At 40.9% G+C, this 25,871-nt stretch overlaps 1 protein-coding gene across 8 annotated transcripts in view; it reads left to right on the top strand.

The window, feature by feature from the left end:
- GRAMD1C (GRAM domain containing 1C) overlaps positions 1–22,935 on the top strand; it is a 118,521-nt gene extending 95,586 nt beyond the window's left edge. For all 8 annotated transcript variants that reach the window (XM_053305881.1, XM_053305878.1, XM_053305879.1 and 5 more), the window contains 9 exons: positions 457–600; positions 1,323–1,441; positions 2,184–2,326; positions 2,972–3,075; positions 11,322–11,495; positions 14,382–14,439; positions 16,048–16,158; positions 19,019–19,124; positions 21,447–22,935. In XM_053305881.1, the coding sequence (XP_053161856.1) occupies positions 457–600; positions 1,323–1,441; positions 2,184–2,326; positions 2,972–3,075; positions 11,322–11,495; positions 14,382–14,439; positions 16,048–16,158; positions 19,019–19,124; positions 21,447–21,524 (1,037 nt within the window). In that variant the 3' untranslated portion in view covers positions 21,525–22,935. The remainder of the gene's footprint in view (positions 1–456; positions 601–1,322; positions 1,442–2,183; positions 2,327–2,971; positions 3,076–11,321; positions 11,496–14,381; positions 14,440–16,047; positions 16,159–19,018; positions 19,125–21,446) is intronic.
- Positions 22,936–25,871: the final 2,936 nt, after the last annotated feature.

Below are 25,871 nucleotides of genomic sequence, written 5' to 3'. Positions count from 1 at the left end.
AAATGTCCTGAAAGGGTAGCTTCAAACATCTGTAAGAAGAAAGCCATGTATATCCACATTTCTCAAGACCTACAGTAGTCCTTGTGGGGTCAGTTGGGCTTAGCTGTTAAGCACTGAAGTTGTGTCAGCTGTGATTTTTGTTTGTGTTAAGATGTTTTTGAGAAGTTTAAAATATACAATATTTTATTGTAGTCACCTTGAGCCTTAGGGGAATTAGGTGGAATTTAAAAATAAAAATACTGGCTGACATTCAGACTAATTAATCGCTGGTGCTGCTAAAGCTGTGCTGGTTCTACAGCGGGGAGGGGGGGACAGTTTCCATCAATTGCTCCTCCTCTCTGAAGCCCACAGTGACTTTGTTTATCCCCATTTAGGTGTGTGTGTTACTGTGTAGGGCATCCAGTTTTCTTAACCTCCTACTTTGTATCCTTTTCCTCCTCCCCCGCCCCCCCACAGCTGAGGAAACTGTCCCTGAGAATGACCTCCTTGGAAAACTCTTTATTAATCGGGTGTTCCGCATTGGGGCAGACAGGATGTTTGAAATGCTATTCACTAATTCCCATTTCATGCAGAGATACCTCAGTACCAGAAATATAACAGGTAAAATACTACTGTATTCCTTTTAAGATTGATACTGAAAGAACATCATGCCAGATATGACCACAAGTTGATCTGGTGTCTGCCAGGCATAACCAGGGGCATACCTACTATTGAGCTAGGGGGAGGAGGACAAAAATCCCTGGGCCACTGGTGTCTGGGGGCCACTTGCCACCTCACCACTCCCCAGCATGGAGGTCCTTGCACCACTCCAATGGGTGCCCCTTTCATGATACATACTGGGACACAAGTGCTTCTAGCCACCTTGATGACTGCACTCAGCCCCAGCTCTGTGCCAGCTGCTTTCTGGCAGGACTAGCATGGCCTGATGACATCACCAAGCAGAGCTGGCCTGATCCCAGCAAGAACAGGTGGCCCCTTTAAGGCAGGCCTGTTCTCTCTGGGATTGGGGCAGCTCTGCCTCACTGAGCTAGTATGGACGTGCAGACTCAGTGACCTCATCAGGTCACATCAGCTCCATTGGAGTGCGACCAGCACAGAGTTGGGGCCAAGCATGGCCCATGTCCAACCTCACTATGCCCCTGAGCGTAACTACATGCTAGTGATCCCTTTGTCCTTGTATAGATGGAGATGTAAGACAGTAATCCTTGAATGATGTCTCTTTGGGTAGTTTTGTATGCTGCAGCCACTTTCATCTAAAGACTGTGACCAACGGTATACCGAGCAATTCGCCAGACCTTGCTAATTACATGGTTTGTGTCTAGATCCAGTATCAACCCCTTGGAATAGAGACATGGGAGGCAATCAGTTGAGGACGATGACTTACACTATTGTGCTTAACAATCCACTTGTTGGAAAATTCACAACTGCAACAGAAAAACAGGTACAAAATGCTACTGGATTTTTCTTAATGCAACTATATTCTAAACTCTATTTGTGTATGGTTTTTTCCCCCCTCTTGCACTTTCTTTGCCAGGGACATTGGGGGAAAGCAAACCTTTGTTTCTTATTGACAAGAAATACATAAGCCTATCTGATTTATATATACTGAAAAATTTCCATTTCTGTTATTTCATTATGCCAACATGCACACTAAAACCCTGGACCAGTATCTCCATCTCCATTCCCTGAAACAGATTGCAAACAATTGTTGTTGCCGCAAGTGCCACTTCACCCACAACTTTCTTACCTCTAGGCAGGCAATGGACAGCTATTTAGCATCCTTCAAGAGGGTGGATTTGGTCCAGGGGCTTTGAGTTGCTGACCCCTACACTAAACAAAAATTGCATAGCAAATGTTTTTGCTACGGATTTCATTGGGTGTCTCACAAAGCTGTGGTAGTGTGGTAAGGGCATGTGCAAACAATGACACAGGAAAATCCATTCTCACCCTTATTTCTTTTTATGTTCTGGCACAAGCCATTCCCGCCCCCTCCCCCTTTACATCTTCTAAACTACAGATATCTTGTTGCTCTCTCTTGGACCTTTTGACATTCTTCCCATGCTTCTAGGCATTTGTTTACAAACAGTTCCTAGCTGCTCCTTGTATGGCACTCTTATGTCCAAGACAAGAAAAATAAAATGCATTCTTTAAAATGTCTTTCCTGTTGTTGTTTTTTTAATTAGGTCTTGTATAAACGGAGCCACAAAAGTCAATCATATCGGATAGACACAGAGGTGATGACACATGATGTGCCCTATCACGATTACTTCTACACTGTGTATAGTTACTGTATCACCCGTATGTCCAGTCAGAAGTGCAGGCTACGGTGAGATATTTCATTTGTTATACAAGAAGGAAAGATGAAAGATCAAAACTTGCTAAGCAGCTGCCCACAGTTTGGTTCAACTGGTTTTTCTTGCACAGATTTCCTTCTGTTAAGGTGTGGCTGAGGTGAAGAAGATGGCATAAATATGCCATCATTATCTCTGTTCACTTTGGTGGTTAGAATATGATCCATTGACAGAAACAAGTATTTAGTGCTTTCTTTTAATCTAGTAGTCAGAACTAGTCTTTCTGACTACTGTTTTTTCCTGGAGATGGAACACATCCATCAGCAAGAGCTGTCAGCGTTCCCCACCTGCCTTTTCGGTTGAATTCTGTGCCAAGTTACAGTTGGCTGTATGATTTGTTACAGCACTTTTAAGTCTGTGGGTGTGCACAAGTGTCACTCAGAGTACAATTTACAATATAAAGCTATTAAGTTACGAAGTATTTTGTGCATTTCCGCCTTTGACATTTTGAATCAGTGCTCAAAGTATCACCTGGTGACCATGCCTTTGCTTCTGTACGCAGCTTGATGCTTTGAATGACAAAGGCTGAGAACTCGCTCTCAAAGCAAGTGAAATGGCAGACCCCTGCTCTTAATTTTGCATTCTAATATATTGCCAGCTTTATTATTCCTTTACTTCAGGATTTCTTCAGATGTGAAATATAAAAAGCAGCCATGGGGGCTTGTCAAGAATATAATAGAGAAGAATACATGGGGTGGGATACAGGAAAATTTTAAGCAACTTGGTAAGTATTTTCAATTTTTCACTGTAAAAGCTCAAGTGGTGTTTGCTGTCCTCTTTGCAGGTGGATCCAAAGTGTTTTAGTGGCTATGATGTTTAATTATCGTGGTAGTCAGGCATAGTGGAATGTTCAGTTTATTTACGGTTGCTGACCAGAGAAATATATGCATACAGCTCAAACAATAGCTGTTCCAGCTATTTGTAGACATTATGGAGTCCAGCTATACACTCTTACTTCGAATTCCAATGGCAATGAGACAGAACTTAGCAACCGCATAAGTAATTTTGTCACTGCTATCAGATAAGCTAACATAGAATTCATCTGGACAGCTAGGGTAATTTGCTAGGAGGGGCACTATTAGTTCATAGTTCATACTTTCCTTGTAGAAAGTACAGTATACTGATTGATTGATTCAGTTTCTATACCACCCTTCCAAAATGGCTCAGGGTGGTTTACAGTTAAAACAAAACAGTTAAAATCAATTAACAATTAAAACAGTGATTATAAAAACACCATAAAACAACAATTAAACAATGAAAACAATTTTAAAATCCTGAAAAACCAGGTTACAACATTAAAAACCCTTTACAACAGTTTAAAAACCCTGGAAGGCCAGGCCAAACAGGTGCTAAGGGCTCTCCTAAAAGCCAATAAAGAGTTCAAATTACGGATTTCTGCAGGGAGTGCATTCCACAGACCAGGAGCGGCTACAGAGAAGGCCTGCCTCTGAGTCACCACCAGACACACTGGTCGTAACTGGAGACAGACCTCCTCAGATGACCTTAACATGTGGTGGGGATCATGTGGAAGAAAGCGCTCTCTAAGGTAACCTGGGCCTAAGCCATTCAGGGCTTTAATGGTAATAACCAGCACTTTGTATTTTGCCCAGAAACATATCGGCAGCCAGTATAGCTGTTTCAAAACAGGCATTATATGGTCTCTCCGAGTTGCCCCGGAGACCAATCTGGCTGCCGCATTTTGAACTAACTTAAATTTCCAAACTACGTACAAAGGCAGCCCCACATAGAGCACATTGCAGTAGTTAAGCCTGGAGGTTACCAGCTGGTGCACCACTGTTTTGAGGTCGTCCTCTTCAAGTAATGGACGCAACTGTTGAATCAGCCGAAGCTGATAGAAAGCACTCCTGGCCATGACCTCCACTTGAGATACCAGGGTGAAGCCTGGGTCCAGGAGTACTCCCAAGCTGCACACCTGCTCCTTCTGGGGGAGTGTAACCCCATCCAGAACAGGGAGATTTAACTCATTCCTCAGATTCTAAGCCTCTACAATTAGCACCTTCGTCTTGCTTTGATTCAGTTTCATTTTGTTATCCCTCATCCAGCCCATTACTGCCTGTAGGCAGACATTTAGGGAATGAACACCATTTCCTGATGATACAGATGAAAAGGAAAAGTAGATTTGGGTGTCATCAGCATACTGGAAACACCCTGCACCAAATCTCCTGATGACCTCACCCAGCGGTTTCATGTAGATATTAAAAAGCATTGGTAGCTTTTTAATATCTACATGTGGTTGCAAGGACAAAACCGCTGCATGTAAGGGACATTTTTTGATCCTGCCTTCAAACACAGCTGAAGGTAAAACATCAAAGCATGCTAGTGTGAAGGCTTTATGATATTTTGCTACTGTAAGCTTATCTAAATAATTAGCAGGTTTCATATTCAATAGTTGGTTACCCACCATTAATCTCCTTGATAAAAAAACTTCTATTGGATTCCCATGCTATGTCACAAATTCTTTGGGAGAGTGACAGACTAGCTTGATCAAAATTCATAACCAACAATGACTGTGGAGCAAACATATAGGAAAACAATTACCTTTTAAGTTCCTTCTCCCAGTTGGAAGTGAATTTATCTGCTAATATGAGCGGTAACAATCCAGTGGGATTAAGGTTTATTTTGAGCCAAAATGTAAATATTAAAAGCCAGATTTTAGACTCAACATTTATCAAACCTGCCTCCACACTCAGAGCGGCGTTAGATATGTCTCATAGTACTTGAAATAGCTTTCTAAGAAATTTAGATTGAACAGCTTCTACAACTTGGATGTTAGAATAAAAGCCGAGCTGTGCTTCATAGAGCAAATGAGCTAATACCATGGCTTCAAAAAGTCTCATGGCTGCCAGAATAAAAAGACCGCCTCTAGAGTAGAAAAACGCCAATATTGCCAATGATGACATTTGAGTATTTTGAATGACATATTCTTGATGGAGTCAACAACTAATGGTGGAATGAAATACAATACCTAAGTACTTATAACAACTAACCTGCTCGAGCTTATGCCCATCAATAGACCAACATAAGAGTTTGGGGTGCTTAGCAAACCTCATGATCTGTGTTTTAGAGTAATTAATCTGCAGAGCATGATCTTTACAGTGAGAAGCGAGGGAATTAAATGCTCTTCTCAGGTCAATAAGAGTCTTCAGTAGTACAGCATCATCTGCATAAAAAAAGCACTGTTACAGGTTTACAGGTTTGGAGAATGAAAGTCTGAATGAGTCAGAGAGGCAACCATAGAGTTTATATAAAAATGAAATAATAACAGAGCCAGAATACGTCCTTGCTTCATGCCTCTGTTTGATGGAATGTCTTTAGGGAGATAACCTGCCGCATTGTATCTAACTTTTAAGTAGGTGTCCTGGTGCAATTTATATATTAACAAAAGTAAGTAAGGATCAATAGTGGATGCTTGAAGTTTCACCACAGCTTCTCCCTAGATACTGAATGCACCACAGCTTCTCCCTAGATACTGAATCAAATGCAGATCTACGGTCAACAAACACAGCATAGCCTTTTGGATTTGAAATATATTTTTCTATCAGATGCTGTAGAATCAAGGCCTGAGACCGTGGTGAATTACCAGGCCGAAAACCAGCCTGTTCTGGTGCTAGAATATTTTCAGAGTCTATGCAACCTAGCAACCTTTTGTATAAATGCCTAGCATAGCTCTTACTTATGCTCAAAAGGCTTATTGGTTGATAATTGGAGGGAAGATCACTTTTCCCTTTTTCGTAAATGGGGACAATGATAGCAATACTCCAGTCCTTTGGGATACATGCTGATTGATAGATAAAAGTGAAAAGTGAGGCCAAAACAGAGACCCACCATTCAATATTATTTTAAATAAACTCTGGGAGAATACGATCATAGCCTGGGGCCTTTCTGGGCTTCAGCTATTTTACCAAATTTGAAATCTTGGCTGGTGTTACAAGAGGCCATTCTGGAAGCAAGTCAGCAGTTGGATCTAAACTAAAAATGTGATTTTCCTCCCTTGAGTAAAGACTATAAAAATGACTCTCTCATACAGTGGACAGGATAATACAATCCAAACAGGAAGGATCCCATGTAGGATTCATAGTCACATAGCACCAAAAAAGAGTTGAATTTTTGGCCTGAGAGGCCGCTATGGATTGCTACCATGAAGCTCTGCCTGCACTCATTTTTAAAGATCTTAGAAGTTGATATTGCTTTTTCAAACTCAACAAGCTCTGAAGAGTTACTATCGAGGAATTCTCCCTGTATTTCATGTATATGTTGACAAGGTTTTGTTCTGTAGCATTCTTGATCAAACCAGTGGTGCGAGCGGAGATTTCTATAGGGGTGCCTCCTTGTGTGAGATGGAGTTAAAATAGTTGAAAAGATTGAATAAGGCTATCATATAATTCTAAAGCATTAGCCTCTGGGTCATTGACAAGAGATGCCTGGATCTGCAAACAGCAACCAGAATTCAGGATGACTGTAGTTTTTTCTTCAAGCTGTTTATCCCATCTTACACGTAGAAAGGTGGCTCCCTCAATAAGATCTGGGAGCACTACTAGGTCCTTGAACACGTGTCAAGGGGCAGTAGAATCAGAATTAACGGAAGATGATCACTTTCAATTCTACTATCAATTTGGAATTTGATAGTACGCCTTAATGAATTCTGTGATACAGCTACGTGATAAGGGGTACTAATTTTTTTCCCCAACCAGAAAGAAAATTTACCTGGAAAATCAATAGTCATAGCCCCATTCAAGAAAAGGAGATCAAGATTATTAAAAACTTGGTACAGGTATAGGCCTGAAAAATTTGCAACAGTGTCTTTAGATTGACGGACTTATAATTGGGTGAGCATAATGCAAACTTAGCATATAGCGATTGATCATCTGTCTCTATAGGTGCATTAACATTCCCTCCTATAACAGCAACTACAGATGGATGGGAGAGAGAATATTTCTGACAAGTAGTTTTGAAATTTTGACCATAAATCCTTAGTCTGTGCACAAATACGTGCAGGAGAGCGGGGGAATAAATGTTGATTAAAACAAAACTAAGACTGTTAAAATTAATCAAAACTGCCATAGCATAATGTTCAAAGGAATCTAACCTGAAAATAGATGCACATAATGCCATTGAAACAAGGAGACCAAGGCCTCCATATAGCCTTCCTCTACCAACCCCCTATGTAGCTTGAAGGGGAAAAGAAACAAATCCATCTATCATTGGTTCATCTAGAATCCATGTCTCTTGCAAAACAATAAAATTGAACTTTAAAAGATAGTTGACAAACATAGGGTCTTTGTTTTTCCATTTCCACCCTACAATATTCCAAGACAGGAGGTCAAGCTGTCATTGAGCCCCTATGAGTCATTCTGCTCAGGAGCAAATCTGTAAAGACTCTGCAATCTCAGGGTTCTTATGTAAGGGGAATTTGGCATCATCCAAAGCCTCCACCTGATTATGACCTGTTGAAGTAGACATTGTATGTATGTGTCAAAGGGCTTTGGAAGGCCTCGCAGACTAGAAAAGAGACTTGGAGAGTGTCCTCCAAAAGCACTTGCCTCACAAATTTCTTGATCTAAAGGCTTAGAGTCTTTCAGGTCTTGCGAACTAGACTCCAGGAGAGCATTGTAAATGGCATGTGAGTCCACCTCCCAGCCCCATGAAGGAACAAGTAGGGGATTCTCAGGACCCTCAGGGATGGGACAATTCATATTGGTCTCTGGAACTTCCCCTGTCTGGGAATTATGATTTTCAAGGAGTATAGGGGAAATATTTAGTAAATCAGAAGGACTTTCCATCCTGATTCTCAAGCTGCTCCAACATTATATACTTATATCTACATTATATAACATAACATTATATGTTATATACTTCTGCATCAAACCCATCCACACTTTTTATTTACTGGCTGTCTTGACTCATGGTCTCTATTTGTAGTTCCATTAAAAGCTCTGCTTTATTCATAAAGCTTCCTCCAAGAGCTCAGCAGATTTCAGAACATCCTCTCCCACATTTGTCTGCTCATTGATAGTCAATGGCGTGGGAGGGCATTCAGTAAGGGAATCCATCTGTATATATTCAGAGTTAAAGAGATCTATTAAATCCTTATCTAAGGTGACATTAGTTAAGGCAAATTGATCTTGTTGCACTGCAACCTCCATTTGGCCAGAAATTGTAGTTCCAAAAATATCAGTTAATTTACTCTTGGCTTGGTGTTGGCCATGTTTTGCAAGAGGGCTCTGTAGACAGAGCTTTTTTGAGGCTAAGCAAATTTCCACTGATTCCATTAATTCCCTGCTGCATCTCCTATTCCAAGTCATCAGAGGGTAAAGTTAGATTGTCATCCTAGAGACTGTCCAAAAGTTCTTCTAAGATGCTCAACACATTTTGTTCATGCAAGTCCATCTCAGCAGTTGGCTGTGGGGGAGCGTTTTCTGTAGTAAGCTTATCAGAATTGGGTATATTCAGTCTAACTGACTGAGGTCTTACAATGTTAACCTTTAAGGGCATTAAAGTGTGGATGGAATTACTTTGAAAAACTCAAACAGGCAAAATATGAAAGCTAGTCAGGAAGGTTCTCATTTTCAGCAGCAACAAAGGAATAACAGATTGACTGAAAGTTAACAGAATTCTTTTACACTGGAGAATATGGCATCCAATCAATAGCAAGAATATCAACACTCTGAAGGTGACAACAAATTAATTGTCTTAATGAGTATTCTAATTAAGAATTCACTTGCCTTCCAAGTGGACCAGCACCTCCCCACATTATATCTGTTTGTAATTATCTGTAGCACAATCTTTTTTGTCTTTAGAATCCTGGTATCATTCGTTTTGCCAAAGTTACTCTCTTTACCTAGAGCATTTCTGTTTGCAAAAGTCTTCATGGTAGAATTAGTTGTACTAATTAGATGCTTTTGCACAAGGGCATCAACAGAAGTCATAACACAGTCAAGCTTCTGACTAATTAAGTTTAGATTTTGGAAAACTGAGTCAACTGTGTTGTTAACAAACACTGATCTCTGATAAAATCTACAGATAATTTAGGACACCCTCCTGGACCCAGTCCTTCAATGTGTAGGAGATATGCCCATTAAAGTCTCTTTATCATTTTACCAAAGTGTCATTTCCCTGCAATTGTCTTTAATAACTGTTGCTGCTTCTATTAGCTCAAGTTCCTGTTGCTCCAAGAGTGTGAATCCATTCAATGTGGGAACAGAATAGTTCAAACTTACAATCTCTTTTGTTATCTTGTTGTTATCTTTTGTTGTTATAAATTCATCCAGACACATCTGCTTCATCCCCCCCCCGCCCGGTCCTGGCACTTCTGGACTGGCCTTTTAAAAGATCTCATTATTTAAATTGACTCAAATGTTTTCAACAAGAGGGTAATCTGTTGCTTCTTCAAAAAAAGCCAAATTATCCCCCCACAAAAGCACAATCTAGGCAGTTGGTCAGCTGGCTATTCAAACAGTGCTCCAGCCGATTAAAATACAACTACTACTCCAGAAGGCAGACCACAAACAGAAAAACACAAATTGAGGAGAGAGAAAAAAACCAAAATAAAATATCTCCTCCTCCAAAATAATCCAAGTATAAAACAGCATAAGCAGACCAAGGGAGAATAAAAAATAAGGTTTAAAATCCAAACAAATGAGCAAAGAAAGTTCCCACTAAATGGAGCTAACGGACCCAGATGCTTTCACGTTGCCATATTGGCTCCTCCCCCCCAGAGGAATGTTTAATGGCATTTCTCTCAAAATTATACTAAGAAAAATATTAGTTTTTCCTGGCTTTTTAAAACACTCTGTTCATTTTATTGATCCCACTTGTCCCTGACATTTTAAGTTCCTCAGGCAGATACCCAAAAAACCATTTGTTTTTCATAGTGACTATACAGCAGCTCATTAGAACATTGTTATCCATCTGCACATGGCACTATAGTGGTGAGGATCTACACATTCTCCCTTACTCCAACCAAGATTTTAAGACCTCTTTAATGCATAGTTAAAACAGATAAAAACAAAGATCTTACAAACTTGTGTAAATGCATTTCAGTGTTAAAACATCATTGTCAATGCTCCTTCTCAAACAGCTGGAAACCCTTGAGATTAAATACAGCAGCTGAAACTAAATAACCAATCCAAGAACAGGGGAGAGAAGGGGATGACTCTGAAGAACAAATGTTAACCCTTTTATAGACCAATAAATTGCATTGCCTCTTTCTTAACATTAATAGTTGATTGCAGCTGTTCAATATACATGGCCTCTTTAATTTTAAGCTTTACTGTATGCAAAACAAACATCTTTGTTTCCCAACTCCTCCTTTGTTTTTCCCTCATATGCTTTGCCTAGGGTTCCAAACAGTTTTTATTATGTTGCATGTCTGCCAAATGCTCTTTATACCTTTTAAAAAAAACAGGAGTCTCCCTGTCTCCCCAATGTAAAAGTTTTCACATTCAGACAGACTATTTTATACACTGTTGCTTTAATTTGGCAACTACCCTCTTCTGTCTCATAAATCAAACAATCCCCCCTTTCTCACACTTACTGTCATAAAGCCTAGAACTTACCAGATGTTGCTTGTGCATGTGTGCATGCACGCCTCTGACAACCTGAGATTAGGGCAGTAACAGAACCTTATTCCACCTCCAATGCAACTACAGTATGTTCTCATATGCCACAAACATAGCTTGAGCAGGTAAATCAGCCTGCTCATTTCTGTGTGAATCTTTTTTGTTGCATCAAATGTTGGCCCAATTATTTAAAAAACTTGTCTTGCTGGTTTTGTCTTTGTCTGCCACCTTAAAGGCAACATTAGTATGATTGGCTTTTTGAAAATATAGTCACAAGTAACCATTTAAATATGGAGGAAAATACCAAGATGAAATGCATATATATTTTGAATTGTTATGGCTTAAAATAAAGTGGACAAGATAGAGTTGAAAAGGCTGTTTCCAATTGCAGAATCAGAACTGCTAATGGAAGAATATGCAATAAACAAACCTATAGAGGATTCAGCAAAACATGGTGTCCTAAGGAGGAGGAGATGGACTTTACAACGCAATATGGAAATGCTTCCTAAACGCTCGTCACAGTACTCTTCTGGGGACACAGGTTTGCCTTCCCATGGTGATGTAGGTATGTACAAGCAGGAATACTTACTTTGATCATTAACCAGACTAAAGGAATTTTAGGAGCACATATAGCTACTGGGAACAGCTCGTGTAGATTTATTGCCTGTATACACAGGGCAGATCTAGGCTACCCCAAGCTATGAACACCTACAGTGTTCACACACAAGGTGTTTGCTGCTGGCATACAAAATCCCTATGTAAAGTAGTGCCTTTTTCCTATGAAGTTGCCTTATACTGAGTCAAACCACTGATCCGTCTAACTTGCTGTTGCCTATACAGACTAGCAGCAGCTCCCTAAAGTTTCAGACATGAGTTGCTTTGAACCCTATCTTGAAATGTTGATTGAACATGGGACCTTCTGCACGCAAAATATATGCTCTCCCTTTCCTATAGGTACTCGCTTCCATGCTTCCCATTTTAATGCAATAGCGCTGAACTGGAGTGCAGGAAGCCATTCTGCATGGCTGTTGCTGGTGTCTATCTTATGTTTCTTTTTAGATTGTGAGCCCTTTGAGGACAGGGATCAATCTTATTTCTTTATTTATTTCTCTGTGTAAACCGCCCTGAGCCATTTTTGGAAGGGCAGTGTAGAAATCAAATAAATAAATAATTTGTGCCCCTGGAATAGGTCTGCCATATGGAAACGAGGAAAGGTACCCTGTTCTTTCAAGAGATGCATAGAAGCAGGAATTTCAGCAGGTACAACTTAGCATTCAGGAAAATGAAAAGCTGCACTTGCTCAAATTCCCTCTTCTGTGAGGTAGAAGAGACCCATCCTCTTTTCCACATGGCAGCCCTACTGGAAATAATGTGCAGTTAAGACTAGGTGGCTATCTTTCCATTTGTGCAGAGTATTCACTTGGTAAATAATATTGCTAAAACTGTACTTGCATGTTTTGCAACATCTCTGATTAATCTTAATCCGCTTATGGAACTTGCTCTCAGTCTGTAATGCAGCAGTGGTAATACCTGTGTTGCAAAACATTCAGAAGATTCTTGGTCAGACAGGATTAGACCAGTGACTGAAAAAATGTGCAGAGCATTTGGGTTTGATGTTCCAAGTAACTTGCATACACACCTCTGGACGCATTTCATCATTTATGCAGCTATGGGGTTATTTTTCTCCTGGACCCACTATCTAAATGTTTTTCTGAAGCTGGCTAGCTAAGCTAAGTCTTTCTCCGGCTCAGGACTGTTTAATTTATGGACTATCAAAACTCATCTTGCTGCCCATTTTCCCTCTCAATATATGCTATCCATGTCATATTAGGAATTGCACATGGCCATGTACTGGCTGCTTTAGAAGATGATTGAATATTTAGAGGAACATATGGTACAGTGTACCAAGAAAGATAAACTTAGTGAAGCAACTTAAATTAGTAACTGCTGAACATGTGTAGCTTCCCTCCAAGAACACACCCTTGAGCATGCCACAGATGGCTTGTATTGGTTAATACCAACTGGTCTTTCAGTAGTTTTAAGTTATTTCCTAGATTCTTAACCACCAGTGCTCCAACTTTCCAGATGAGTATATTTGCCTCAATGCATGTTGCAGCCATGATACATACTCCTCAGCCAGGACAGGAAATCTGAATATTAGAAAATGTTTTAGAAGACCATGTGGTCAACAAAAGAGATGTGATGATGGGCAACACTTCAGTCCAAGAGGAAATGCACACAAGTGTACCTACTCTACCTTGCTTTATCAGGCCCCTAATTTGCACTCAAATGTTTAATGGGCACCAAGTTGTCTGTGTGTAGACACGAATGTAATGTAGTCTGAATGCTGCATGCAGGGATCAAGAAAGAATTAAGTGCATAAGTAGAAGAATGCATCCAGTGCTGCTGTCATTCTGCAGGTCCAGAGCATGCTTCATACTTCATATTGTCTTTAGGATGGCAGTCTGATCATTCGTTCCAATATGAAGTTTATATTAGCACTGTAGTGTTGCTTGGTTCTGTTTTGGGAAATCTTGATCTGTGTAGCCAATGGAATTTGTTTTCTTGGTGGTAATTTCACATTTCCATATCTGATATGCATTTTACATCTCATAGTGTCTGAATATATGAGGATGTACTGTAGATGACTGGGTGGTATTGTTGTATCACACTTCTATTACTAGCTTTTCATACCACCATTACTGACTGTTATTTAATTTGTATATTTGTATAGTAACAACTGTAAGATTATTTGTAGCAAAATTTGCACAATAAAATAATTAATTTGGCAATTATATTGGAGAAAAGCCCTGAATTAGTCAGAAAAACATCTTATGCTGGGACATAGGCTTGGAGTTGTGAACAAAGACAATGTTCACAAAGGGGAATGATCAAGGAAAGATAAAGCATATGACAGGGTCTAGCCATATGCTGTAGCCGTAATGGCAGAGCCCTGAAGTTAATGCAGGATTCTGTGTGCAATAAAATTCTACATAGTTCATTGCAGTGTTGGAATTTTAACTAGAGATGTTCAGAAACAGTTTGATTGTGAACTGAGCCTCTTCAAACAGGTTTATCGAACCAACTGACCCAGCCAATGGTCACATACGTGCAGTTCGGTCCAAATTTGGTCCAGATTTGGACCAAACCATGTCAAACAGTCTGTGCACACCCCTGATTTTAATCCCTCTTAATCTGGAGCAGCTATTAGCACAGTAAGAGTAGTTGTCCAGTTCCTTGCTCTATAAATCAAATCCAGATTTGTATGCACCAAAATTCCATTTTAAAAACACATATATGCAGTAAGCTCCCCATTCAGACAAAACCTAAGTTTGTCACACCACTGGAAATAAGTCAGACCTTCTTTAGGAAGGTGCACATTGAAGTAAGTTTAATTTGATTTAGTAAAAGGAATACGGCAGGCTTATAATTTGCCTCTCTTACCTAACAGGACCCAAAAGGGATGCTACAAACAAGACCATCGCCATCATAGTAGTAATGAGTATCTTGTAAGTACTTCATTTACCTTAAAGCTTTATTGTTTGGTTGTTATGGCACAAGTGCTAAGACGAACTTAATAATATACCATAGTAGCATTTGGGCCAGCGATATGGAGGCCACTGGCATAGAATACATAGAAAACAAATACATAGTTTTAGTTGTTTGTTGAAAAAATACCTTACAGTTATCTTAATATATAGGATGCTATTTCATAGCACAACCAGGGGCCCATGAAAATTCTCAACATTCAAAGGAAACCCTTCCCCCAAAGCCGCTTGACCCCCAACTGTGATCTTTTAAACTGTGAAAGGGCAGTCCCCCTCAGAGCTTTAGTGATCTTTTAGATGGTAGAAACTGGACTTGCCTGAGAGTACATATCCTTTGAGCCCAATCCTGCCCCTGCCTTTAGCCTGACTCCTTGCCCAAGCCACTTGAGCAATTGCACCTGTATTCTTGCTATCTGCTGCCAGTGTTGGCTGGTAGCATACACGCACAGCCCTCTAGCCCCTGCTGGCTTGGTCTGTCAAAAGGCAAGAGGTCATTCCGATCCCTGGTATATTTATACAAGGTGGAATCCTCCTCATAGCCCCCCCCCCTCAATTTTAGCTCCCAGCAGATCTGTGTGTGCACACCTTACTTAGCTTATATCAGGAATGATTTGCTCATACATTATAATTGGATGTGCAGTGGAACATCTCTAGCAGTACTGATTACTGATAGAGTAATCAGAAGTATAACATAGTTGGGAGTACAGGACATTTTAAAAGGTGACCTCTTAAGTTTCACATTCAGTAAAATAGCTTGAATTGCTCAGTTGGTTAACTCTTCTAGGTCTTTTACTCATAGAAAACTGGGCAAATGCGACATTTATTTTTAAATTGTTCTATCCTGCTTTTCTTCCACTTTTTCTCGTGGAAGAACTCCAACTAGCAAAAGAGAGAGAGAATACACATCATGGTCATTCACACACTGTTTGGGAGGTGTTTGTGCTCCCAACTTTTGGTTGTGTGGAAGCAAGGTAAGAGGAAAACCTGGGTAGAAGTGACTGTGTGGAAGCAAGGTAGGAGGGAAAACCTGAGTAGCTTTTCCTCCTACCTTGCTTCCACACAATCACTTCTACCCAGGTTTTCCACCTACCTTGCTTCCACACACAGTTCCCAAAACTGGATATAACACAGTTTTCAATTTTGTAAATGACCTCATTATCTGTCACATATGTATTTCCTTCCTTCACCTTTCCTTCAAAGGCACTGGGTTGGCATCACTGGGAATTACCCCGTATTATCCTTCCTACAGCCTTGTGAGGTCAGTTAACTTGAGAGCCAGCTTCATGGCTGATCTTGGATTTGAATCCCGATCTCCATATCCAGTTCTGAAATTCTGTTTGCTACAAAATACCTTTTAAAAGAAGAAAGAATGTTATTCTCTTGCCTCTTCAACAACAGCCTTATTCCCATCTTGCTAAGATTGTCAGGAAGATGTTGTTGATGTTCATTTTTTATCATCTTAATTCTTTCACCTGGAGTGTGCTTTACTTCTAGGCAACTTGATGCTATGGACAAGAAAGGAACCATGATAAGACAATCTGTTTTGTTTTTGTTTGTTTTCCTTTGCAGCTTACTCTTGCTGGTTTTGCTGAATGTGACACTCTTTCTCAAACTGTCTAAGATTGAACATGCAGCTCAGTCATTTTATCGTGTTCAGCTTCAGGAAGAAGGATCTGTAAAGTGAGTGATTCAGATAACTGCAGTTTGGACCTGAAGGCCTAGGCCAGGGCTTCCCTACCTTCGGTCCCCAGATGAAGTGGGACTGCAGTCCCTATCACCCCCCAGCCACAATGGCTTTCTGCCAGTGTGTCTGGGGATGTTGGGAAATGTAGTCCCACAACATCTGGGGAGCCAGGGTTGGGAACCCCTGGCCTAGGATTTAAAAGGAAAGTATGTGATGGTACAGGTCTATGGCTTTTCTTAATGCAGACATCTATTTTTTGGTGCTGGATATTATATGCTCGCTCCTTCCCTCCTCCTGCCTTTTGAATTGCAGATGTCTCACATTCCTATTTACTTACTTACTTACTTACTTAATTAATTACATTTATATTCCACTCTTCCTCTAGGGCAGGGATCCTCAACGTTGGGCCCCCAGATGTTCTTGGACTTCAGCTCCCATAATCTCCAGGCCCAGTGGCCTTTGGCTGGGGATTATGGGAGTTGAAGTCCAAGAACATCTGGGGGCCCAACATTGAGGATCCCTTCTCTAGGGAATACAGAGCAGTGTACATGGTTATAGTTATCCTCAACAACCCTGTGAGGTAGGTTAGGCTGAGAGATACATGACTGGCCCAGAGTCACCCTGTGAGTTTCGTGGCTGAATGGGGATTTGAACTCAGGTCTTCCCAGTCCTAGTCCAACACTCTAACTACCACATCAGGGGCGGAGCCACCATTGGGCAAATGGGTTCAAAGAACCCAGGCCGCCAGTGGAAAAGGCCGCCAGAGCCTTCTGGCTCAGGCTCCAGAGGAGCCCAGAGCGAACTCCCCCCTCCCACACCCGGGCCGCCGAGAGCCCGGGCGAACTATCTGCTAGTTATTTCAGGTAGTGCAAACTGCCCGATAGAACGTTTTTCCCTTCCTCTCCCTCTCTGGAGGTAGAGAAAGGGGGAAAGGTCCTATCAGGCAGCTGATGCTGCCTGAAATGACGTGTTGAGAGCTCATTCGGGCTCTTGGCAGCTCAGGTCACGCCCCCTTTGTGTGTGATGTCACACACAAAGGGGGCACGGTCATCTGGAGCCCGAGCCACGCCCCGTGTGTGTGATGTCATGCGCATGGGCGAACGCGAAGGGGGCTGCCGAGTGGGGCTGGACGCAGGCCGCTGCTCGGCTGGCTCCGCGCCTGCACTACACTACACTGGTGTATTTCACTTTGTCCCTTTTGTCATTTTCAATCTGAAGTTTTGTAGGTATAGTTTTGAGGGCTCACTTTTATGCTAGTTTTTTAAAGATGACTTTCAACTATTTCAAATGTTAAGTCTTGGGGCACATGCAGAAGGTTATGATTTTGAGGACTGTATGCCAGTTTCAGTTCTTGAAATACTGACGGCTCACTAGTCACCCACCAGTCCATATGAATGGCAAGGACGAATGTGGGAACTGTGTGGACTCTGCAGACTTGCATGGCTGGTTTTCCATTGTGTGTGTTGGGTTGGCGGGTGTGTGTGTGTTTCTTCCTTCAGGGCACCTCCCATAGTTCTAGTGGTGCACTGTAGTGCCACACCAAGAGCATGGAAAGTTGCTATCTGGATGTGCCCTAGAATTTTGTCATTTTCATTGGTTATTTCTATTTTAAAAGTGTTTTGTTCTTCACCAGAACATTGTGCGTATTCTTGTCTAGTACACTGATCTCATAATACAGAACTGGTGTTGTTGTTAAGGCCTTAGCTATGAATCGGAAAGTCCCCACCCAGTTCAGCTCTTTCAGCCACAAACCCATGAGGTGGCCTTAGGCAAACTACTATTCTCCTTGGCCTAAGCTGCCTATCTGCATTATGGGGCCAGGGGGTGGGATATAAATACTGGTCTACCTTACAGGGTACTGAGAGAATGCCAGGAAGTGTTTTTAACATGGAAATTTAGTGATAGTTTTGATTGCCCTCTCCCATTTGCTGATAGACTCTGGCTCTAAGCGCAACTACTAGGGAGTAAGTAAAATTCCCTGCTAACTGGTTTTTTTTAAAAAACCGTTTGAAGTGGTGGTTCTTTCATATTTAGCAGGAGGAGAGCAATTTATTTATTTATTTATCATTTTTTACATTTATATCCTGCTCTTCCTCCAAGGAGCCCAGAGCGGTGTACTACATACTTGAGTTTCTCCTCACAACAACCCTGTGAAGTAGGTTAGGCTGAGAGAGAAGTGACTGGCCCAGAGTCATCCAGCTAGTATCATGGCTGAATGGTGATCTGAACTCCGGTCTTCCCGGTCCTAGTCCAGCGCTCTAACCACTACACCACGTTGGCTGTTTGAGCCTCTTGGAAAGAAAACCATTCTGTGTTTTACTGTGTAAACTGCTTTGAGGACTTTTTGATGTTGTTGAAAAGCAGTGTATAACTCTTTAATAATAGTTTACTCAGTGGGACTTAACTTCCAAGTAAGCATATATTGGATTGGCTGCATGACAGCTACACTGATTCACCACAAACACATGACAGACACTGGGCAGGAGAAGGCAACAGAGGGACTGACAAACAGCAAAAGAATTACCACACTCATGATACTCCTTATAATGTGACATAGGCATGGCCTACATTTATGGAAGATGGAAATGGCTATTCTTTTTGATGAAATGCTTTGTTTTGAGCCTTCAGCTTGAATAACTGTATCTGTATGTGTTATGGGTGTATGTGTTACCTACAGATTTATCTAAGGGTATAATTACTGTGTTCATTAATTTGGGAACCAAATGCATGTGGATCATGCTAGCCATATGTTAACAAGGCTAATATAAAATAGAGGGAGAAACCAGAGATGTTTAAGGCAAATAATGGTTGCATTTTTCCAAAGCTGCTGCTATTTCTCTCTCCCCCTCACCCCAGTTTAGCCCTCAATATGGCATCAAGAGAGAGAAACCCTCAACATGATACAGACCAAGTCCAGCATGTGAAAGGGGTGCTGAGAGATTCCATAGCATTGCTTGAACAGGTAGATGTTCCTATTCCTTATGTCTTGGGGTGGGTGTTTGTTTATTCTACATGTGAAAACAAAACTTGCATTGCATCATGTGTAGATTTCAAGTACCTTTAATTAAAAGAAGCTCTACAGCAGTGATTCTCAAACTTGGGTCCTCAGGTGTTGTTGGACTTCAACTCCCATAATCCCCAACCAAAGGCCACTGAGGCTGGGGATTATGGGAGTTGAAGTCCAATAACACCTGAGGACCCAAGTTTGAGAATCCCTGCTCTACAGCATTTGGATTGCTATGGCATCCCAGCTTCAGTTGTGAATTACTGAGAACTAGCTTAATCCCTGCAGAGCATCTGTGGGCTAGAACTTGATTGCTCCCCTCACCCCCTGCCACAGCCCCTCTCACCTTAGAGATCGCTCCACCCTCACCAGAGCCACACTCCTGTTTCTCCATACAGTTGCTTCCATCCCTCTCACCCCTCTTGGTCACTGGTGCAGCATTGCTGGTGCCTATTGGTCAAGCTGCAGCCCCCTATCCCCAGAGACCTCCCTACCCAAGCCCTGCTCCTCCTCCCCCCAACAGGAGCAGCAGCAGCGGTTGACCAGGCCCTTCCTCGCTGCCGCCATGGCCGCTCGTTCCCCTCAGACCACTGACAGGCTCAGGCCTGTCCCTTGCCTGCCTGCCTCCACCAATGGCCTCAGTAGCCCCAAACAGCAGCACTGCTTGACTGGGTCCTTCCTTGCTGCCAAGAGGCACCGCCATGTCCGCTCATTCCCCTCAGGCTGCTGAAAGGCCCGTCCCTCGCCCTTCCTTCTTTCTCTCTTTCCCTCCCTTCTGTTTCTCTTTCTTTCTCCACTCACTCTTCTCCTCCCTTCTCTCTCTCTCTCTCTCTCTCTCCCTTCCCGAGTTAACAGATCTTGTTCATCTTCTTTCCTCACCTAATTCACACAACAGCAGTCTCCTTCTTCTGAAGGGGTTCTTTCCTCCCTCATGATCCCTCTCTTTGCAGACCCCTGCCCACTATCCTTTTATATAGGTTCCTCTCCTCTGCAATCATGAACATCTTCCAACCAGTACCAGTTGCATTCCAATTGACTTTAACTATCACAAGCTCCTCCTCCCTATCTGCATATGGAATCCCCATTTCCCAATCACCATGGTGCTTCTGCTCGCGAACTCTTGTGAGAGCTGCCACACACAGAATTAGCCATGGGTAAGCCTTAGAGAATTGGATGGATGGATGGATGGATGGATGGATGGGATGCAAACACCGATTATCTGGTCATACCTGCTAAATATAATATGGAAATTCTAGAATTTGAGATATTTTAATAAAGAAGTGTTGTAACTAAGGAAGCACTGAGGCTGAGATATGTCACAACTTAGGTTTTATTTGTGTTGGCTATTGCCTTTTGTCTGGAAAGACCTTCCAGGTGGCTTATAATAACAATACAACAAAATGAAGAAAACTAAACTAAAAACAAAACATTAATCAAGAAAAAATGACAGAGAAGAACAAATTATGTAGCATACATAGCATACTATCTAGGAGAGGAAGCAACTCTGTTCAAAAGCATGAAGAAAATGGGTAGTATTTGTCACTTTCTTGAAGATGAGAGAGCTCAGAGATTTGTCACTTTCTTGAAGATGAGGAAGTTGCCTAGAGGGTCTCCTAGGGCAGTCTGGGTGCCTTCACCAAGAAGGTCTTGTCCCAAGTACTTGCCAACCTAACCTCAGGGGATGGGGCTGTAGCTCAGTGGTAGCACATCTGCTTTGATGGCAGAAGGTCTTGAGTTCAGTCCTTGGCATCTCCAGGTAAGGCTGGAAAAGACTTCTGCCTGAAACCTTGGACAAGCCACTTCCAGTCAGTGTAGACCAGGGATTCTCAATGTTGGGTCCCCAGATGTTATTGGACTTCAACTCCCATAACCGCAGCCCCAGTGGCCTTTGGTTGGGGATTATGAGAGTTGAAGTCCAAGAACATCTGGGGACCCAACATTGAGAATCCCTGGTGTAGACCATATTGAGCTAGATGAACCAATGGCCTGGCTCAGTATAAGGCAGCTTCCTGTGATCCAGATGGTAGTGGGACTTGAAACAGGGTTCCCTTCCATGACCATGGTGAGTAGGAAGATTAATATGGAAATAACTGGTCCTTTAGGTACCCGAGACCCAAACCATTAGGGCAGTGGGTGCCACCTTGGGAGTTTTTAAAGTATAGTGCCATGCAAATAGTTCAAATACATCTGTACTAAGCAGTGTGCTAGTGTGCAACTAATATTGCTAGAGAGAGAGAATATTTTTTTTTAATTCATGTTTGTGGGATTTTATCTCTGCAGTTAAAGAATTCCCTTTCTATGCTCCAAAGCAGCTTTGATCACCTAAATAAGACCAAAAGTGGGAAGCCTGGAAGCTGATGATGTCACCAAAAGTTAATACTAAGAAGAATTAAGATACTGGTGGTGAAACTGCTTGTTTCTCACAACCTTTTGCTCAGCAACCAATTGCACACCTAATAAAGAAATCTTTATAAAACTTATTATTTCACCTCCTCCTGCCTTGTGAATCCTCCTGATTCACTTGATGTCTTTGTGAACAATTTCCTGAACTGTGAATAGTTGGTGTGAATGTGTAAGAACACTGTGTGGTCTGGTAATTATGTGATATGCAAATTCCAGTGAGAGGCTTCAGGAAAGCTATGTGAAGAAATTTTAAAAACTGGTTTTGCCTAGGTTTGAAACATTATGAACAATACAACACATTGTTTTGTAAAGGTTCTCCATTTGCTCTTCTCCAATGCGCATGCAACAACTTAAAATATATATATGCAGTTTTGAAGGTCTATATTGGAATGTTCCAAATGTCTTTTTTTTATATGTGTGTGTTGCTCTTATGGGTGTTTTGCTCTTAGGTCATGATAACTACCTCCTCCCATCCACTATCATTTCAGCTCTCAGGGATTTCTTAGGTAGTGTCTATATGTGTATAAAAAACAATGTTTAAAAATGTCCAATCCCTGAATTTTTTTTGACAGCTAAAATATTCATCTGATTTGTACAATGAATGTACAGAGTTCTTTGTAAACAAAACAAAATCAGGTTTGATGTTTTATGGACTTCAAGGAAAACTGGAAATCTAGTTGTCTTCTGATTAAGTTATATCTGTAGCACACTAAGACAATAGCTATGTACATGTATTGTGAGATAGGAATGCTTTGTTACAGTAAAGAACAATGTATAACCAGTTACTGGGAAGTTTAACAGGCTTTCTGAATATACTTCCAGGAAAATGGAACACAGTAAAATGAGTGTGCACTAATAAAAAAAACCTCACTGTGTAATTCTGCCTGTGCTATGTATGCTGTGTATCTGTTAACTGAAACTGTCCAAGATTGTGACTTTATGGGGCTTCTGATTATCACTAGCCTTTCTTCAAAGGTGCCTTTCTCCTTGTTTGTATAGGAAACTAGCTTTAGCAAATGGACCAATTTTTAAAAAACAAAGTACTGTTCATGTACAGTATAGTAAGAAATGTATTGGAATGATTGGTGTTGGACTGCTAAACATTTTCCCAGGATCTAGATTTAATAAGAAACATGGGAACTGATGATATCACAAACAGTTAATCAGGTTAGAGACTAATGAAGGCACTTTATATTTCTTAGAATGCTGATGTCCTGTGTGCTTTTTGTACTTGAACACGACATTGATCATTTTATACATTAAAAAGGAGTTAAATATTGTATATAGTGTGTGGAAAACTATGTAACTAGTTACACATGTTTGTCATAAGGAGAGGATTCAATAAAATTATCAGATGTTGAATTATTATAGCTTTAATTTCTTAATTTTTGTTTAGCTTCCTGAAAGGTGTAAACTTTGAGACTCTAAGTTGCTGATCATGAGACTAGCAAAACTAATAAAGCAATCCTAAACAAACTCACTAGGGGAGAAAGGTTCCTTGAATACAGTGTGGCTTACTTCTGAGTAAATACGCTCAGGATTGCACTGCATGTCCAAAAATATATTGCAAGTTCACTGAAGTTACAAACAGCTAGTAGTGACTATCAACCCCCCCCCCCAAAAAAATAACATGCACACTGCTGGTTATGAAAAAAAGAAAACTGATGTAAAGCTATAATGCCATGGATTGAACTGCAACCTGGAAACCTATGTAATCAGTATATTAAAAAAAACAGTGAGATTGTTCCCATAACAAAATACACATTCCATCTATCTACTGAATAGAATTGCTGTATTGAAACCCATATAAACCGTAACAGCCAAAATAACATATAACAGCCTGACATATAACTAACTTATATAAGACCTAATCAACAAAAATAATTAATAACTATATATAACATCATGAAGATACAAAAAAGAAACCCCCCCGATAAATTCTGTAAGCAAACTTTCATATACTGAAATAATATTCTCAATATGCACAGATAAACCTACATGTATAAACATTATTTCCTCCATTTACAAAAGTGAACCTTTGAATTACAGAAAACAAGTCCTGTAGAACAATACTTGTTGCAATTCCAATCCTCAATTGTGCAGTAGCACACTCGGGACAGTTCCAGAAGACAAATGCGAGTTGTGTTGAAAATCATTCATGTGCTAGAACATATGTCTTGGAGCTGCAAACAAGATCCTAATAGGCTGACCTGGGAGTTTACTAAGCCCATTTAGGAAACCTTCCTTCTTCAGAGGAATCCAATATCCAGATTATTCCTTCTGAATAAGCCCAATAAACTGTAGCTTTATATATACAGATTTTCATGGAGGCAGCATTCCCTCCTATAACTCTTCAGTATTCTGTGGGAATAAAATGTACATTTACTGATCCTTCAAATGGATCCTTTAGATGAATAACAATATCAAGCCTCACAAAATCCACCCCATTAATCACAAAGTGATTCACACCTGATTATTCCTTCTGAATGAGCCCAACAAACTGTAGGAGGAAGCAAGGGGGGAAGTTCATGATATAGAAAGCCAAAGGGAACAGAAAAGTGTTTCTAATAGAATTAAGTGTAATACCTATTCCTTGCTAACTCGACAAAGAGGCACCTTTTAAAAGAAGTGGTTTTCTTATATTTAGCAGTGGGAAAGCAAATGTCCCAATTAGGCCCAACAGATTTTCTTCTGTAGCTGTTGCTTTATGTGGGGGTGGGCATTCAGATTATGAACACTTTTGGGACAGGGAACCATTTATTCTTTTTGCTATGTAAACTGCTATGAGAACTTTTGTTATTGAAAAGCAGTATATAAATATTTTTATTAATAATGAGTCCATAGAAATTACTGTAACTTCCGAAAAGCAAACTTGACTTTTACTGTAGCCACTTGTGAAAACTGTTAGCAAATGAAGCTTCTTGCTAATGTAAAGTAAGAAGACTGCTAAGCTCAGTAACCCAGAATTCCTTGAACACAAACACTAATGTATGTATAGCCTGGCAATGTTCCCTTTCTTTATCCATACTGATCAGCCATCTGATATTACAAACAGGTGAAAGAGGAAGCAGAGAGTAGATTTCATTTCCTCTTTTGCTTCTTTGTAATATGAGAAGCAGCTCAGAGGACTTGTCTGTGCCACCTATTTATCATGGGCCAATGCTGATTTTGAAGTATCAGAGTTGCAGCTATATTCTAGAAATAAGGGAGATCAGATGCATTAAACTTAAGATTTTGAAAAAGTAAACATAGTCATAGACCAACTTCTGAACATAAACTGCAAGAAATAATATAACATACACAAGAAGTGCTCTTTGCACTGTGTCTCTACTTTAGGGCTGAACAGTTTGATTCACAGGGGTTTAGCTATAACTGAATGGGGGTGGGTAGATACACAAAAATCTAGCCAGCACACCACCACCCTGAAGTCTAGAGATGACAACTTTCCTTGCTCGTCACTGCCCATCTCATTAGCATGTTGCTGGCTCCTGATCAGAGGACTTGTCTCTGTTTCAAGTGATAGGAGTCCTCTCCATGAGGGAAGGGGGACAAATGTCACTCCCTCTTCTCCTCCTAACTTGCCAGCTTGAACTCAGGCTCAGCCCACCCCTTTCTTATCCTGACTGTGACAGACTCAACAGCAAGGGAAATGTTGCTGAGCATCAGTTAGCCACCAGTCACAAGGAGAGGAAGAAAGGAAGGATGCTACCAGCCACTCCTTTCCCCAAAGTTGAGAGGGAGCTGAAAAGAAATTAAAGGAGTTTAGAGATATTTCTTAAATCCTGTGCTCATTAAGAAAGATAGATATCAATCTCCTGTGATATTTGCACAGGAGCAAGAGAAAGGGCATGCAAACAAAGTTTGGGTTTTCATGTTTACACAATTGTTCTGTGGCAAAGAAAGAGGGGGAGAGGCTCAGAAGGCATGGGGCCCAGGGGCCCAATCTTCTTTTGTCCAACTCTCCAACCTTGCTACATTCTGGCTGATCAGTTGGAACGAAGGTACCCACAACTAATTTTACAGCAATTTTGTTTTTAAAAACACCAAATATTTTTAAATATAGGTACCAGCAGAAGAGACATTCCTTGTTTTCTGAGAACGGATAATCTATAAGCAGAGGATGCTTTTTCTCCAGAACTATAATTTATCATATGCAGGTGTAATTGAGCCATTAAGTTTCACACGAGTGACTAAAGTTTCTTTAAGGAAGTGACAGTTCAGCTGTGAAATACTGCAGGACAGCAGGGGATCGTGTACAGAACATGTTAACCAAACCTTGCACAAAAGAAATTATTTTCTCAT

This window comes from Hemicordylus capensis, chromosome 3, assembly GCF_027244095.1.
Source record: "Hemicordylus capensis ecotype Gifberg chromosome 3, rHemCap1.1.pri, whole genome shotgun sequence".
NCBI lineage: Eukaryota > Metazoa > Chordata > Lepidosauria > Squamata > Cordylidae > Hemicordylus > Hemicordylus capensis.
Note: the sequence above shows the minus strand (reverse complement) of the source record. Positions and strands in the feature narration are given on the sequence as shown.